The sequence below is a fragment of the Hyperolius riggenbachi genome, unplaced genomic scaffold, assembly GCF_040937935.1.
Source record: "Hyperolius riggenbachi isolate aHypRig1 unplaced genomic scaffold, aHypRig1.pri scaffold_213, whole genome shotgun sequence".
In the NCBI taxonomy this organism is placed as follows: Eukaryota; Metazoa; Chordata; class Amphibia; order Anura; family Hyperoliidae; genus Hyperolius; species Hyperolius riggenbachi.
In genome coordinates this window covers 81991-98370 of record NW_027152424.1, presented here as the reverse complement: position 1 = coordinate 98370, position 16380 = coordinate 81991, and the positions used below count along the sequence as shown (strand labels likewise).

The 16380-nt window shown below is 43.9% G+C and overlaps 1 protein-coding gene across 1 annotated transcript; it reads right to left on the bottom strand.

Annotated features, from left to right (window-relative positions):
- Positions 1-2027: 2027 nt before the first annotated feature.
- On the bottom strand, positions 2028-3713 carry LOC137543820 (NACHT, LRR and PYD domains-containing protein 12-like). Its single transcript, XM_068264905.1, has one exon. It carries the CDS (start codon positions 3711-3713, stop codon positions 2028-2030), a length of 1686 nt encoding a protein of 561 aa, XP_068121006.1.
- Positions 3714-16380: the final 12667 nt, after the last annotated feature.

The following is a 16380-nucleotide window of genomic DNA, read 5'->3' as shown; positions in this document are numbered from 1 at the left end:
AAAGGTCATCACGCCTAAAGTCCTTTAGGCGTGATAACTGAGTTATCACCGCTTGGTGAATCGAGGCCATCATGCCTAAATTTATCACACCTAAACTTATCATGCCTAAACTGAGTTTAGGCGTGATAAAGGACGTTTCACCAGCGTGCTAACTGTTAGCACCGCTTTGTGAATCAGGCCCTAGGTGTGATAAGTTTAGGCATGCTAAGTTTAGATAAGTGTAGATAGCGTGCAAAGTCCCGCACGCAAAGCAGCGCCAATAAACTCTATGCAAAGTGCACCAGACTTTGCTAGCGCAAAACTTTTGATCAGCTGTGCACTACGGTGCTAACGCAGTTGGTGCTTAAACTTATCATGCCTAAACTTATCACACCTAAACTTATCATGCCTAAACTTATCACACCTAAACTTATCACACCTAAACTTATCATGCCTAAACTGAGTTTAGGCGTGATAAAGGGCTTTTCACCAGCGTGCTAACTGTTAGCACCGCTTTGTGAATCAGGCCCATTGTCTGCTTTATGCTACTGTTCTGTGATTGTATCTATTTGTTGCATTTGACAAAGAGGATTTTGTGTTTGCTCTATAGATATGGACTTTGTGATCATTGCACTCTAGTCCTGAACCTAGACATTAGTTGCAGTTGCACCCACTGCCTGCTCATTAGCTATTTGCTTGGTGGTGCATCTGCTGCTTATATATTGAGTGTATGAGCATTACTGCCATTTACCAATGTATGTACACCGTATGTATATGAAAAGTTTGTACAACCAAAAAAAAACATTTTGAAACTAAATGTGACTGGATGTGAATATGAACCAGATAGAGGCATACCAGACAGCCACGCAAAGGTAAAGGAACTTCATAAACCATGTAACAGACAGACATTAAGACAGACAGGACAGATAGATCATCTAGCAGATTGGCATCCCTGTAGGGCCATACATAGGAGGGTGATGTTGCACAAAATTATATTTAGAGTAAGGTAGATAAGTGCAGGCCAGGGCATAAATGCAAAGGCATGTGTGCCATACATCCTGAAAACTGACGTGAGCAAGAGGATTATTACAGGGGTTTTAGTGTAAGTATCTACTACCCATGTAACATATTTTCAGCGTTCCGATAGATCCTCTCTCTGTAGCTCCTGTCATTCTGGTAGTAGGAAGTATGCATTACTTTCTGGCTTACAGGATTCACATTTAGATTAGCAAATCCGTTACTGATCAGAAGGGATGGCCCTGCTTAGGAGAACTCATGGATAAGCATGTGATCAGTTTGATCAGCTGATAGATTTTTAAGGTTCTGATTTGCTGATCCTGATCATGTGTTAAACCAGGAAGTCATCACAGCAAATCAGGACCTTACAAATCTATCAGCTGGTCAAACTGATCACATGCTTTTCCATGATCTCTCCTAATTAGGGCCATCCCTACTGATCAGCACTCATACCTCTCAGTGGGTGCTCCCATAGGTGCAGGGCTGGATCTGGCAATCCCTGTACAAAGTAGAAACAATGATATTGAAAGGACAATCTCACACTCATAACAGTGTAGCATTCAGCTGTTGTGTTGAGTACCCCAGGCTGAATTGAGTGGATGACACCACTACGGTTATCAGTCAATAGGGAAAAAGGAGGCACCTCCTTTGGCGATTCCTCTGCAGGGTCCCAAAATGCTGTGACTGTTCTATTTCAATAAATTGCTACAAATTACTGAAGGAGGTGTCGGCTTTTTCTCTATTAAACAAAGTAGAAACAAGGCTAAAACAAAGCAGGGGTATCAATTCAATTCCAATAATTAATTTAATTGTCAAGCTGACATTTCAGGGTACAGCACTCCTTCCTCAAGGCACATACAGTGAAACAGTTAGTGTCTGTTTCATGGTTTTCCTAGAGAAAGGGGTGCTGTACATCGAAACACGGACTTGGATTAAATTGTTGGCATCAATACTCCTGCTGTGTATGTTTTTTACTTCATACTTCGATTACACCCCCAACAATTTCATTTGAATGCATAAACATTTCATTTTTAATTATACCTCAAATTCTTGATCGTGCCCAGAGTAGGTCCAAGTTTAATCAAACCTTCATTTCGAATATGGCATGAGTTTAGATTTACTTCCTCTGTCACTTCACAGGTATTCAGAATAAAAGACAACACAGAACAGTCCAGAGGGGTGAGGGGGACTTCAGAAATATCAATGTCTGTGTTGGAACCAATACTTTGTAAGACCAGAGCCCAATTTCTACTCTCATGGAGGCAATAGAATACATTAAGAAGCTTTGTCTTGTCGCCTGATCTTTGTTCTTCAGATTTCTGTTTCAGCCAATTGGTTACATCTCTGGAAGCCTTAGCAGACAGCTCTCCAACATAAGGCTTTAACATGGATCTAGTGGAACTGTCTGAAAGACCGCAAAGGAAACGAAGTAGCATTTCAGAATGACCATCATTGTGTAAACTTGTGATTTCCTGTAATTTATCAGGTTTATAGTTCATGAAATGGACTAAAGCAGCAAAAAACTCTTGAAGAATTAGATGTAAGAAGCTGTAATTCACATCTGGAGGCTGACCAGATTCCACCATGAAACAAGTGAAGAGATGTTTATCAGAAGTGACACTGAATGATTCCAGATCACGTTCCTCGAACACGAGAATGTGATTCATGACTCCATATTCTGCCATCCACCCAACAGGGGTCAGTAGCTCCTTGGCAATGTCAGCATCAGCTTTGGTCAGATTGTGATTGGCGAGAATGTTGGCGACAAAAGTTGCAAACAGTTGTGTCACTGTTTTGGGTAATGATAACAACAGCTGATCAGTATTTGTTGGTTGTGCTCTGAAGCACATGGATAACACTGTACAGATGATCCAGCAGTATGATGGGATATAACAGAAAGTGTACAAGGTATCATTCTGCACCACATAATGAAAAGCCTTTTCTGATAATTCCTCGTTTTCAAAAAAACGTTGAAAATATACCTTTCTATCTCCATGGCGAAATCCCGTTATCTCAGTTATTCTCTGGAAAAAATCGGTATCAATAGATGCCAGTTTTGTTGGCCGAGTTGTTATTAGAACAGAACAATCCTTAAGAAGACTCTGTCTTACTAAATTAACCACAATGACACCAACATTTTCTCTCCATTTTGTATCATAGCACGGTTTACATGATCTGAAATCCATTTGGTGGTTACTTTCATCTAAGCCATCAAATATAAACAGAAGCATCTCTGGATTTTGTAAAATATTTTCAAGATGACTTTCCAAATATGGATACTGTTCAAGAATCAATTCCTCCAAGCTCACTTCTGCTAGTTGATTGAGATCTCTAAGCCTAAAATAAAAAACAAGTGTAAATCTCTGGAAGAGTTTTTCAGTCACCCAGTCGTAGACAAACTTCTTCATCAGTGTGGTCTTCCCTATGCCTGGCACCCCACTCAGCATTACTACACGTGGTATACATTGTGACTCGTAGCTCCAGCGGAACAACTTGTTGGGGAAAATGCGTTCCAGTCCAGACTGTGTTGTTTTCATATATTTCTCATGTTTTATTCCAGTCTCTATTAGTTCATTTTGGGAACGATATCTGAACTCATCAGTGGAAACAACAATCAGGTCCACATAACGCTCATTGATGAAGAATCTTTGCTGTTTTAGGGTGGATCTTGGGGGGATATTCTCCTCTAGAGTTGCCATTTTCTCCCCCAGATGCATTTTGTGTTGTTTTTGAATATCTGCAAATTTGAAAATATTTAAAAGATTAAATGGGTTTTAGTTAATCCTTGTTTTTCTGTTTTGCTTTTCAATGCTTTTATTAAAGTTTTACAGTTTTACAAACAAAAAAAAGTAATATGTGGCAACAATTGTAGAATGTGATATAAACTTTAGTCTTAACCACTTAAAAGTCTATCTGGACGAGTATTCTCATCCAGATAGGCGCCGCTAAAGTCTAACTGGATGAGTATACTCGTCCAGTGTTTAAGCGGCAGTGCCAGCGAGGCTGCGGCCTTGCGCAGTGCGCACTCCAGCGGTTTTCCGTTTCTGCGATTGGGGAATGGAAGCAAAGCTTCCCGGAACCAATTGCAGTGCCTGTAATGAATGGACATGACCCCAATAAGGGGCCATGTCAATCAATAATAAAGTACGCAAATGAACTCTCGCTCTCCCGCGCTGGGAAGCGAGGAAGTGTCTTGCGCTGCTGCCAGCCGCTGAAATCTGGAGGGGGAAGCGAGAGAGAGGGGAAATGGCCCCCCTTCCCCATCGCTCCCTCTTCTCTCTCAGACTCCTATACATCTGGCTATACTGGGGAGTGGTAAGTCCTGACCAATCTACTGGGGACACCTATAGACCTGGCTACATATACTGGGGACATATAAACCTGGCTACATGCACTAGGGACATATACCCCTGGCTACATATACTGGGGACACCTATAGACCTGGCTACATATACTGGGGACATATACACCTGCCTACATATACTGGGGACATATACACCTGGCTACATATACTGGGGAAATATACACCTGGCTACATATACTGGGGATGGGGACATATACCCCTGGCTACATATACTGGGGACAGCTATACCCCTGGCTACATATACTAGGGACATATACACCTGGCTACATATACTGGGGACATACATACCTGGCTACATATACTGGGGACAGCTATACACCTGGCTACATATACTAGGGACATATACACCTGGCTACATATACTGGGGACATATACACCTGGCTACATATACTGGGGACATATACACCTGGATACATATACTGGGGACAGCTATACACCTGGCTACATATACTGGGGACATATACACCTGGCTACATATACTGGGGACATCTATACACCTGGCTACATATACTGGGGACATATACACCTGGATACATATACTGGGGACAGCTATACACCTGACTACATATACTGGGGACATATACACCTGGCTACATATGTTGGGGACACCTAAACACCTGGCTTCATATGCTGGGGACAAATACACCTGGCTACATATGCTGGGGACATATACACCTGGCTACATATGCTGGGGACACCTAAACTGGAAAGTGTAATGGTTAAGGGCTCTGCCTCTGACACAGGAGACCTGGGTTCGAATCTCGGCTCTGCCTGTTCAGTAAGCTAGCACCTATTCAGTAGGAGACCTTCGGCAAGTCTCCCTAACACTGCTACTGCCTATAGAGCGCGTCCTAGTGGCTGCAGCTCTGGCGCTTTGAGTCCGCCAGGAGAAAAGCGCGATATAAATGTTCTGTGTTTGTTTGTTTAAACACCTGGCTACATATACTGGGGACAGCTATACACCTGGCTACATATACTAGGGACAGCTATACACCTGGCTACATATACTGGGGAAAAACTAGCATTGCATGGTTAGAGTAGGACTCACCAAATCGGGGACACTTTGGCGCAGTTGGTGAGCTTACGCGCATTAAAGTGTAACCAAGAGCCCCTGTCACTGTTTTCCTGTTGTGTGCTGCAGCCCCTCTGTATTTTTATATATATTTCTTGTGGAGATTGGGGTCTCCATTGCTGCGTGCATACTTTGCAAAAAAATTGCATTAAAGTTGGTTTGTGCTGCTCACCCCTTGGTATTTGTTTATAATTTTCCCCTGTGAGCCTGCATAACCACGCCCACCTCTAGCACAGTTAAGCATATAAATGAGTGGATTGCACATGTTCAGAGAGTTCATTTGGTAGCTAGTGAAAGGTGAGGTGTTTTAAATTTCCTTTTCTCCCATTTAGTTGACTCTTGGGTTTTTGGATTAGTTCCCACTAGACAGCTGGTAAAAAAACTAGCATTGCATGGTTAGAGTAGGACTCACCAGATCAGGGACACTTTGGCGCAGTTGGTGAGCTTAAGCGCGTTAAAGCGTAACCAAGAGCCCCTGTCACTGTTTTCTAGTTGTGTGCTGCAGCCCCTCTGTATTTTTATTTTTATATACTGGGGACATATACACCTAGCTACATATACTGCGGATAGCTATACACCTGGTTACATATACTAGGGACATATACACCTGGCTACATATACTGGGGACATATACACCTGGCTACATATACTGGGGACATATACACCTGGCTACATATACTGGGGACAGCTATACACCTGGCTACATATACTGGGGATAGCTATACACCTGGCTACATATACTGGGGACATATACACCTGGCTACATATACTGGGGACATATACACCTGGCTACACATACTGGGGACATATACACCTGGCTACATATACTGGGGACATATACACCTGGCTACATATACTGGGGACAGCTATAGGGGAAATGGCCCCCCTTCCCCATCGCTCCCTCTTCTCTCTCAGACTCCTATACATCTGGCTATACTGGGGAGTGGTAAGTCCTGACCAATCTACTGGGGACACCTATAGACCTGGCTACATATACTGGGGACCTTTAGACCTGGCTACATATACTGGGGACATATAAACCTGGCTACATGCACTAGGGACATATACCCCTGGCTACATATACTGGGGACACCTATAGACCTGGCTGCATATACTGGGGACATATACACCTGGCTACACATACTGGGGACATATACACCTGGCTACATATACTGGGGACAGCTATACACCTGGCTACATATACTGGGGACATTTACCCCTGGCTACATATACTGGGGACATATACGTCTGGCTACATATACAGGGGACATATACACCTGGCTACATATACTGGGGACAGCTATACACCTGGCTACATATACTGGGGACATTTACCCCTGGCTACATATACTGGGGACATATACATCTGGCTACATATACAGGGGACATATACACCTGGTTACATATACTGGAGACCTATACATCTGACTACATATACTGACTGAGGGCATTGACCCTGGCTACATATACTGGGGACAGCTATGCACCTGGCTACATATACTGGGGACAGCTATACACCAGGCTACATATACTGGGGACACCTATAGACCTGGCTGCATATACTGGGGACATATACACCTGGCTACACATACTGGGGACATATACACCTGGCTACATATACTGGGGACAGCTATACACCTGGCTACATATACTGGGGACATTTACCCCTGGCTACATATACTGGGGACATATACGTCTGGCTACATATACAGGGGACATATACACCTGGCTACATATACTGGGGACAGCTATACACCTGGCTACATATACTGGGGACATTTACCCCTGGCTACATATACTGGGGACATATACATCTGGCTACATATACAGGGGACATATACACCTGGTTACATATACTGGAGACCTATACATCTGACTACATATACTGACTGAGGGCATTGACCCTGGCTACATATACTGGGGACAGCTATGCACCTGGCTACATATACTGGGGACAGCTATACACCAGGCTACATATACTGGGGACAGCTATACACCTGGCTACATATACTGGGGACAGCTATACACTTGGCTACATATACTGGGAACAGCTATACACTTGGCTACATATACTGGGGACAGCTATACACCTGGCTACATGTACTGGGGCCATATACCCCTGGCTACATATACTGTGGACACCTATACCCCTGGCTACATATACTGGGGACACCTATACCCTTGGCTACATATACTGGGCACATATACCCCTGGCTTCATATACTAGGCACATATACCCCTGGCTACATATACTGGGGACATATACCCCTGGCTACATATACTGGGGACATTTACCCCGGGCTACATATACTGGGGACATATACCCCTGGCTACATATACTGGGGACACCTATACCCCTGGCTACGTATACTGGGGAAATATACACCTGGCTACATATACTGGGGATGGGGACATATACCCCTGGCTACATATACTGGGGACAGCTATACCCCTGGCTACATATACTAGGGACATATACACCTGGCTACATATACTGGGGACATACATACCTGGCTACATATACTGGGGACAGCTATACACCTGGCTACATATACTAGGGACATATACACCTGGCTACATATACTGGGGACATATACACCTGGCTACATATACTGGGGACATATACACCTGGATACATATACTGGGGACAGCTATACACCTGGCTACATATACTGGGGACATATTCACCGGGCTACATATACTGGGGACATCTATACACCTGGCTACATATTCTGGGGAAATATACACCTGGCTACATATGTTGGGGACACCTAAACACCTGGCTTCATATGCTGAGGACAAATACACCTGGCTACATATGCTGGGGACACCTAAACTGGATAGTGTAATGGTTAAGGGCTCTGCCTCTGACACAGGAGACCTGGGTTCGAATCTCGGCTCTGCCTGTTCAGTAAGCCAGCACCTATTCAGTAGAAGACCTTCGGCAAGTCTCCCTAACACTGCTACTGCCTATAGAGCGCGTCCTAGTGGCTGCAGCTCTGGCGCTTTGAGTCCGCCAGGAGAAAAGCGCGATATAAATGTTCTGTGTTTGTTTGTTTGTTTAAACACCTGGCTACATATACTGGGGACAGCTATACACCTGGCTACATATACTAGGGACAGCTATACACCTGGCTACATATACTGGGGAAAAACTTGCATTGCATGGTTAGAGTAGGACTCACCAAATCGGGGACACTTTGGCGCAGTTGGTGAGCTTAAGCGCATTAAAGTGTAACCAAGAGCCCCTGTCACTGTTTTCCTGTTGTGTGTTGCAGCCCCTCTGTATTTTTATATATATTTCTTGTGGAGATTGGGGTCTCCATTGCTGCGTGCATACTTTGCAAAAAAATTGCATTAAAGTTGGTTTGTGCTGCTCACCCCTTGGTATTTGTTTATAATTTTCCCCTGTGAGCCTGCATAACCACGCCCACCTCTAGCACAGTTAAGCATATAAATGAGTGGATTGCACATGTTCAGAGAGTTCATTTGATAGCTAGTGAAAGGTGAGGTGTTTTTAATTTCCTTTTCTCCCATTTAGTTGACTCTTGGGTTTTTGGATTAGTTCCCACAAGACTGCTGGTAAAAAAACTAGCATTGCATGGTTAGAGTAGGACTCACCAGATCGGAGACACTTTGGCGCAGTTGGTGAGCTTAAGCGCGTTAAAGCGTAACCAAGAGCCCCTGTCACTGTTTTCTTGTTGTGTGCTGCAGCCCCTCTGTATTTTTATTTTTATATACTGGGGACATATACACCTAGCTACATATACTGGGGACAGCTATACACCTGGCTACATATACTAGGGACATATACTCCTGGCTACATATACTGGGGACATATACACCTGGCTACATATACTGGGGACATATACACCTGGCTACATATACTGGGGTCATATACACCTGGCTACATATACTGGGGACATATACACCTGGCTACATATACTGGGGACAGCTATACACCTAGCTACATATACTGGGGATAGCTATACACCTGGCTACATATACTGGAGACATATACACCTGGCTACATATACTGGGGACATATACACCTGGCTACACATACTGGGGACATATACACCTGGCTACATATACTGGGGACATATACACCTGGCTACATATACTGGGGACATATACACCTGGCTACATATACTGGGGACATATACACCTGGCTACATATACTTGGGACATTTACACCTGGCTACATATACTGGGGACATATACACCTGGCTACATATACTGGGGACAGCTATACACCTGGCTACATATGTTGGGGACACCTAAACACCTGGCTACATATGCTGTGGACATATACACCTGGCTACATATGCTGGGGACATATACAGCTGGCTACATATACTGGGCACATATACACCTGGCTACATATACTGGGCACATATACACCTGGCTACATATACTGGAGACATATACACCTGTCTGCCCTTATGTGCATTTACTGGTGAAAGGCTGTCTGTCATTACGTGCATTTACTGTTGAAAGGCTGTCTCTTATGTGCATTTAGTGGTGAAATGCTGTCTCTCATTACATGCATTTACTGGTGAAAGGCTGTCTGTCATTACATGCATTTAGTGGTGAAAAGCTGTCTCTTATGTGCATTTAGTGGTGAAACGCTGTCTCTTATGTGCATTTAGTGGTGAAACTCTGTCTCTTCTGTGCATTCACTGGTGAAAGGCTGTCTCTCTTTACATGCATTTACTGGGGAAATGCTGTCTGTCATTATGTGCATTTACTGGGGAAACACTGTCTCTTATTACATGCATTTACTGGTGAAAGGCTGTCTGTCATTACATGCGTTTACTGGTGAAACGCTGTCTCTTATTACATGCATTTACTGGAGGAAAGCTGTCTGTCATTACGTGCATTTACTGGGGAAAAAGCTGTCTGTCATTATGTGCATTTACTTTATTTTTTTAATGTAACTTCATTAGCTGTTATAACTACATTACAGTTAGCCCCGCCCACATGCCATTTTTTCACCGCGGCGCAAATGTCCCCATTCATGATGCCCCCTACCCATTTTTGACTGCTCCCTCATATGTGCCTGTCTAGAACCGGCCCTGGGGTGGAGCCACAAACAGATTTGTTTCATTGCAATGCAAATTATTGATGTCAAAGACTGCAAAGCTCACAAACTTGGTCATTGAGTAATTGAGTAATTGTGTGTGAGGGATAGAAAAAGTGGGCACTGCCAACACCAGCCAAATACATACCGAGGCAATGCCGGATCATCAGTGGGTTGAGACAATTACAAATTTCACTGGGAAAATATAAACTGCAGCCATTCTTACACTTGTTATAGTAGGGTTCTCAAACTTTGCACAGTGGTCACTGGGTGACTGGGATTAATATTCAGAAAAGTAGGTGGAGCCTACAAAAGCCAATCAAAATTCATTAATTGGTTTTCAAGGGGAATATTTAATTGCTGCCATTCCTCCACTGTTAATGGCACAAGCCTCAAACCTGGTACAGTTGGTCATTGGGTGACTAAGGTTCAAATTCAGAAAAGGGGTGGAGCCATGCTAATCAGATACCCGGGCAACACCAGGCCATCAGCTAGTACAAAAATTAATGGTGTATTCATACACTATGTTATAATTCATAGCCTATTACCAAAGTACATGGTATTGTAGAGAAATACAATTACAGAATGTAACATATTGTGAATAGCGTAACTCACTAAATACATGCATCACTTATATTGATTGTTACACAATTGGCGTAGCACATGATGTAAACTGCATAAATTACATTACGTTTACCAAGCTTTTGTGAATTTACAGAAATTGAAAAACAACACATACTGGCTGATATCACAAGGCTGATATCACAAGGGTCAGGGTCTCCTGTTGATTCCTGTCTTCAGGGGATGGTAAATATTGAAGTCACAGTCGGGTCTGTCGGCGGCTGTTCGGAGGGCTGCAGCGAGACCCCCGTGGGACAGAGGACGGCGTGGGAAGCCTCATTAGGATCCCGAGTCTTCCCCCACCCGAGGTGAGTACCCCCCAGGGGCGTTTTTTAATGTTACAGAGTCTCTTTAAAGTGGCATTATACTCTTAAAACTTAAAGGGACCCTGAGCACTAATTAAAAATAAAATTGGGACTTACCTGGGGCTTTCTCCAGCCCACCGTAGGTCGGGAGGTACCCCCGGCATCCTCCTGGCTCCTCTACCGGTCCCGACTGGCGGCTCCGTTACTAGACGACTTCCACCTGAAGTCATCAGGGCTGCTTCCCGCTTTGACTATATGCGTAATCACGCCGGCCGAATACGAGTCATTACGCCGGCCTGAGTGAGAGTCCTGCGCAAGCGCGGTTCTCTAATGTTGAACTGCGCATGCGCAGGACTCTCATGCTGTCTGGCGTGATAATGCGTAGCCGGCCGGCGTGATTACGCATATAGTCAAAGCGGGAAGCAGCCCTGATGATTTCAGGTGGAAGTCGTCTAGTAACAGTAACGGAGCTGCCAGCCGGGACCGGGAGAGGAGCCAGGAGGATGCCAGGGGGACCTTGCGACCTACGGTGGGCTGGAGGGTTCCCCAGGTAAGTCCCAATTTCATTTTTAATTAGTGCTCAGGGTCCCTTTAATTGTTATTGTAAGTACTTTTATAAAGTATATATACAAAAAATTGAAAGCGTTTCCAAGGATTCACTGTGTGTAAAAACATTTTCTTTCACTGCAGAGAGCAGTACAGGCTAACATGTCTCGGGCTAATCGTCATTTGTAATAATAAATACAAATTAATAAATGACAAGAATCTCTCTGCCAGTGTCTTTACTCTGTCCCCGTCCCTTTCTGCTGAAGTGACTCAGCTACTGCCAACAGGCATGCTCACATGTACCCAAATTCGATTCGAGTACATTCGACTTCAGGTCCATGGCAAATTTGGATTCAAATTCGATCACGACCACCAAATTCGATTCGAATTCGGTTTGTAATCATGTTCATAACTTCAGGAAATATTCGTGTTCGAGAATTCGGTAGGCTTTTTTTTTTTAAGGGAAATCACCTTTAAATAGTGGTAATTTAAAAAAAATAAATAAAAATGGACCCTGGCGGTGGGAGGTTAAATACAACAGCAGCAGCAGGAGGAGCAGGAGGATGAGGAGTGACGTGTGGCAGTAGGCAATGTAGTAGGCCGTGGCACTTAGCGTTGGTACCACGGCTGTAATAATAAACACCATACAGCTGGAGGTTCCGGACAGCAGTCGTGAAGCCCACATTGGGCTCGATTCACAAAGCGGTGCTAACCCAGTTAGGTGGGTATGATATGATATCAGTATGATAACCATTGCACCATGCTGGTGAAAAGCCAGTTTAGGCATGATAAGTTTAGGTGTGATAAGTTTAGGTGTGATAAGTTTAGGCATGATAAGTTTAGATAAGTTTAGATCGCTTGCAAAGTCCCGCACGCAAAGCAGCGCCATTAAACTTTATACGAAGTGCACCAGACTTTGCTAGCATAAAACTTTTGATCAGCTGTGCACTGCGGTGCTAACGTAGTTGGCGCTTAAACTTATCATGCCTAAACTTATCACACCTAAACTTATCATGCCTAAACTTATCACACCTAAACTTATCACACCTAAACTTATCATGCCTAAACTGAGTTTAGGCATGATAAAGGGCTTTTCACCAGGGTGGTAACTGTTAGCACCGCTTTGTGAATCAGGCCCCTTGTGTCCAATGCACAACTTGGACAGCACAGTTTTCAACCCAGACACCTCAGAATTTTTTTTTTTACAACAGTGTATAGCTATTGTAGTGGCGTAATAGCTAGTGGCATAACATTACCCCCCCCCCCCCCCCCCCTTAAAAGCGGATACCAGACGCTTTTCAAAACTGAAATTCCCAACAAAACAATCTGACTGATAATTCATGATGACCGGGACAGCCCGGCAAGACCAAATTCCAGAATCAGTCCCCACAAGACTGGACCCATCAGAACCAGAACCTACAGAACCATGCCCGTCAGCACTACAAGCCTCAGTGTGATACCCATCAGAACCACGACTTCCAGAAAAAAGCCCCCAGAAACTCTCTGAGCGATACCCACCGCCTTCCCGGGACTGTCCAAAAACGCCAAAGCCTTTGCAATGCCCACCGGAACTGTCCCTACCAACACAAAACCCACCGTTGAACCAGTCCAAGGTACCAGGACAAGTTTCCTCAGAGATCTCCCAGAACACTTGGAAGCTCCAAAGAGATCCCCACAGGTCAGAACGCCCCTTAGGCTCACATGGAGAACCATCAAGAACCCCTATGGAACCCAGGGCAACTCTAGAGTCAGGGTCACAAGGACAAACATCAAGATCAGGGTTTTTAGGGACCAGAACCATCTCTGGGCATGCAGGCCAACCGGCAACATCAGAACATGTCTCCACTAGGGAAGCGTGTGAGCACGCCAACACAGACACATTTGGGCACTCTGGCATACGAAGCACATCTGGGCACACCGGCACAAGAGAGACTTCTGGGCATGTCAAGGAACTGCGAACCTCAAAGTCAGTCAAGGTAGGATCGAAACCAGGACTGGGCAAAAAAAAATCATCATGACTAGACTTCACAGTTACTGGATTCTCACTAAAAAATGTAGGATCAGACTTAGATGTCTCTGATTCCAGCAAGGTTATTAACAAATCATGTTCAAGGGCATTTACAAGACAGGACAAATCTTCTGATGTATGCACCGAACTAGACAGGGTTCCCATAACTTCTTCTGGACTAGACAGAGACTCATCAAATACACTGGATTGGAGCTCATGAAGGGCTGCAAAACAAGTCAGTAGTGCAGCAATCCCCACTGAACTAGGCAAAACTGAGTAACTCACTGGACAGAAAGGGGACTCTGGAACTTCTGCCACACCGGCCAGAGAACCAGAATTTTCCAGGATACAGGGCTGGGTTTCAGAAACACTCATTAACCCGGACTGAAATTCTGAGATTTCTATTATTTTTTCCAGCGAGTCAGAATTATCCATGTTACAGGGCAAGACTTTTGAAACATTCAGAGGACAGGGCTGGAGTTCCTCGGCTGTTACAACACTGGAGAGGGACTCAACAACATTGGTTAAATCAGACTGTGTACAGGGCAAGGTATCTAACACACTTGCTGACAAGGACAATATTTCAATGGCTTCTGCTTCGCTGGGCAGAAATTCATCAAGTTTTATTAGAGCAGACTGTAATTCCAAAACAGCTGCTAGACAAGTGAATATTACTGCAACACCTACTGAGGTAAGCAGTGCCTCAGACTCCTCTGCTAGAGGGTTTGAAGTATCCAAAGTACTGGGTGAAGCATAAGACTCTGTGACCACAGCTTCACTGGACAGGATCACTGAACAGTCCATATTGCAGGGCAAAACCATGGAAGCACCTGCTGGACAGCATAATGATTCTGTGACCTGAGTTTCATTGGAGAGATCTACTGCACAATTCATGGTACAGGGCAAGTTCACTGGAACATTTTCTAAACATGGTAATAATTCTGCGATTTCGGATTCACATAGCAGACTCTCTGAGTTATTCACGAAACTAGAGTGAGGTGCAGAAACAGGAAGATCAAAACACAATGTCTGCGCATCTGAATCACCATTCAATTGTGAAATTGGAAAATTCAGATGCTGGGGTTCTGAGGTTTCTGGACAGGATTGCTGGGACTCGGAAACTGATGTAGTGCATCTATTGGCATCTGCTGGATCAGACAGGAGTTGAACTTTATTAACACAGGTAATTTCTGCAGAAGTGTTTGCAGAGACAGGCAAGATTTTTCTGGTGTCTGTTGCACTGAACAAAGACTCATGAGTACTGGCTAGGCTGGACTCAGAAGTCAGCAGGACCTCTGGATTCTCTACTGAGAAATTTGTGCAGGGCAAAGTTAAGAAAGTACCAGTGGCTTCTGTTTTACTGGGAAGTAACACTGAGTTATCCATGGTACAGGGTGGAGTTACAGGAACATTCACAAAACATGGCAGGGACTCAGTAACTGGAGAAGTGGGACAGTCTCCAATTGACAGTGTGTCTTCCCTGGTATCAACTGATTGAATCGCATAAAAATCGTCCAAAATCATTTTCCACACATCGATCAATGGAGCCACAAAGTCATACCCACACACACCAGTTTTTATTAGGTTATAGGCAGACTTAATGCATGCATTCAATGCTAATTCACTTTTTGCACTGTAAAATTGACAAAATGAACTTGAATCATTCTTCCATTCATTGACCAGAGCCTCCATCTCTCCTTTCTCAAATGGAGGATTCCAAGCATACTTAACAGGCAGATCACAGTTTGCAAATGTGGTTATGGCAGAAACATACATTGGATTATTTAGCAGGCGATTGGCAGATTTCTTATTCTTAAGGATCTCCAAAACCTGTAGCAAGTGTTGGACTGTAGTGTATGCAAATTTTTCTTGCTGCACGAATAGATTGATTTGTTCAATACTCTGTAATATATCCTCATAATCATACTCAGATAATTCTTTTAAACAAAAATCTTTATTTTCCCTAGCCAGTGATGAAAGTTCATTAGTAGTTTCATAAGTCCATTTAACTCCCCTGAAAGCCAATTGCATTTCATTATCTGTTAATGGCAGAATCTCATTGCAAGTCTGATGCGCAGTCGCTAAAGATAACGATTCTGCAGATTGGACACGTTTCTTAGAACGTTTGCGTTTTGTCTTAGACCCTGCTGTTTTTGGTGATTTATTCAAAGCTGCAGGAAAATTATCAGTAACACTCTCTGCTTGCTGATCATTTTTGCAAGCAATTGAAGGAGCAGCTGATTGGCTTGCTGCCAGGAGTTCATTAAGAGGAAAAGGCAATGGATCTATGCGCAACCAATTGTGAATTACAAAAGCTATAAATTGCAAAGGACTTTGTCTAAACTGAGTGTGATCTAAGACACCGATTGCCTAATCAAAAAGTTT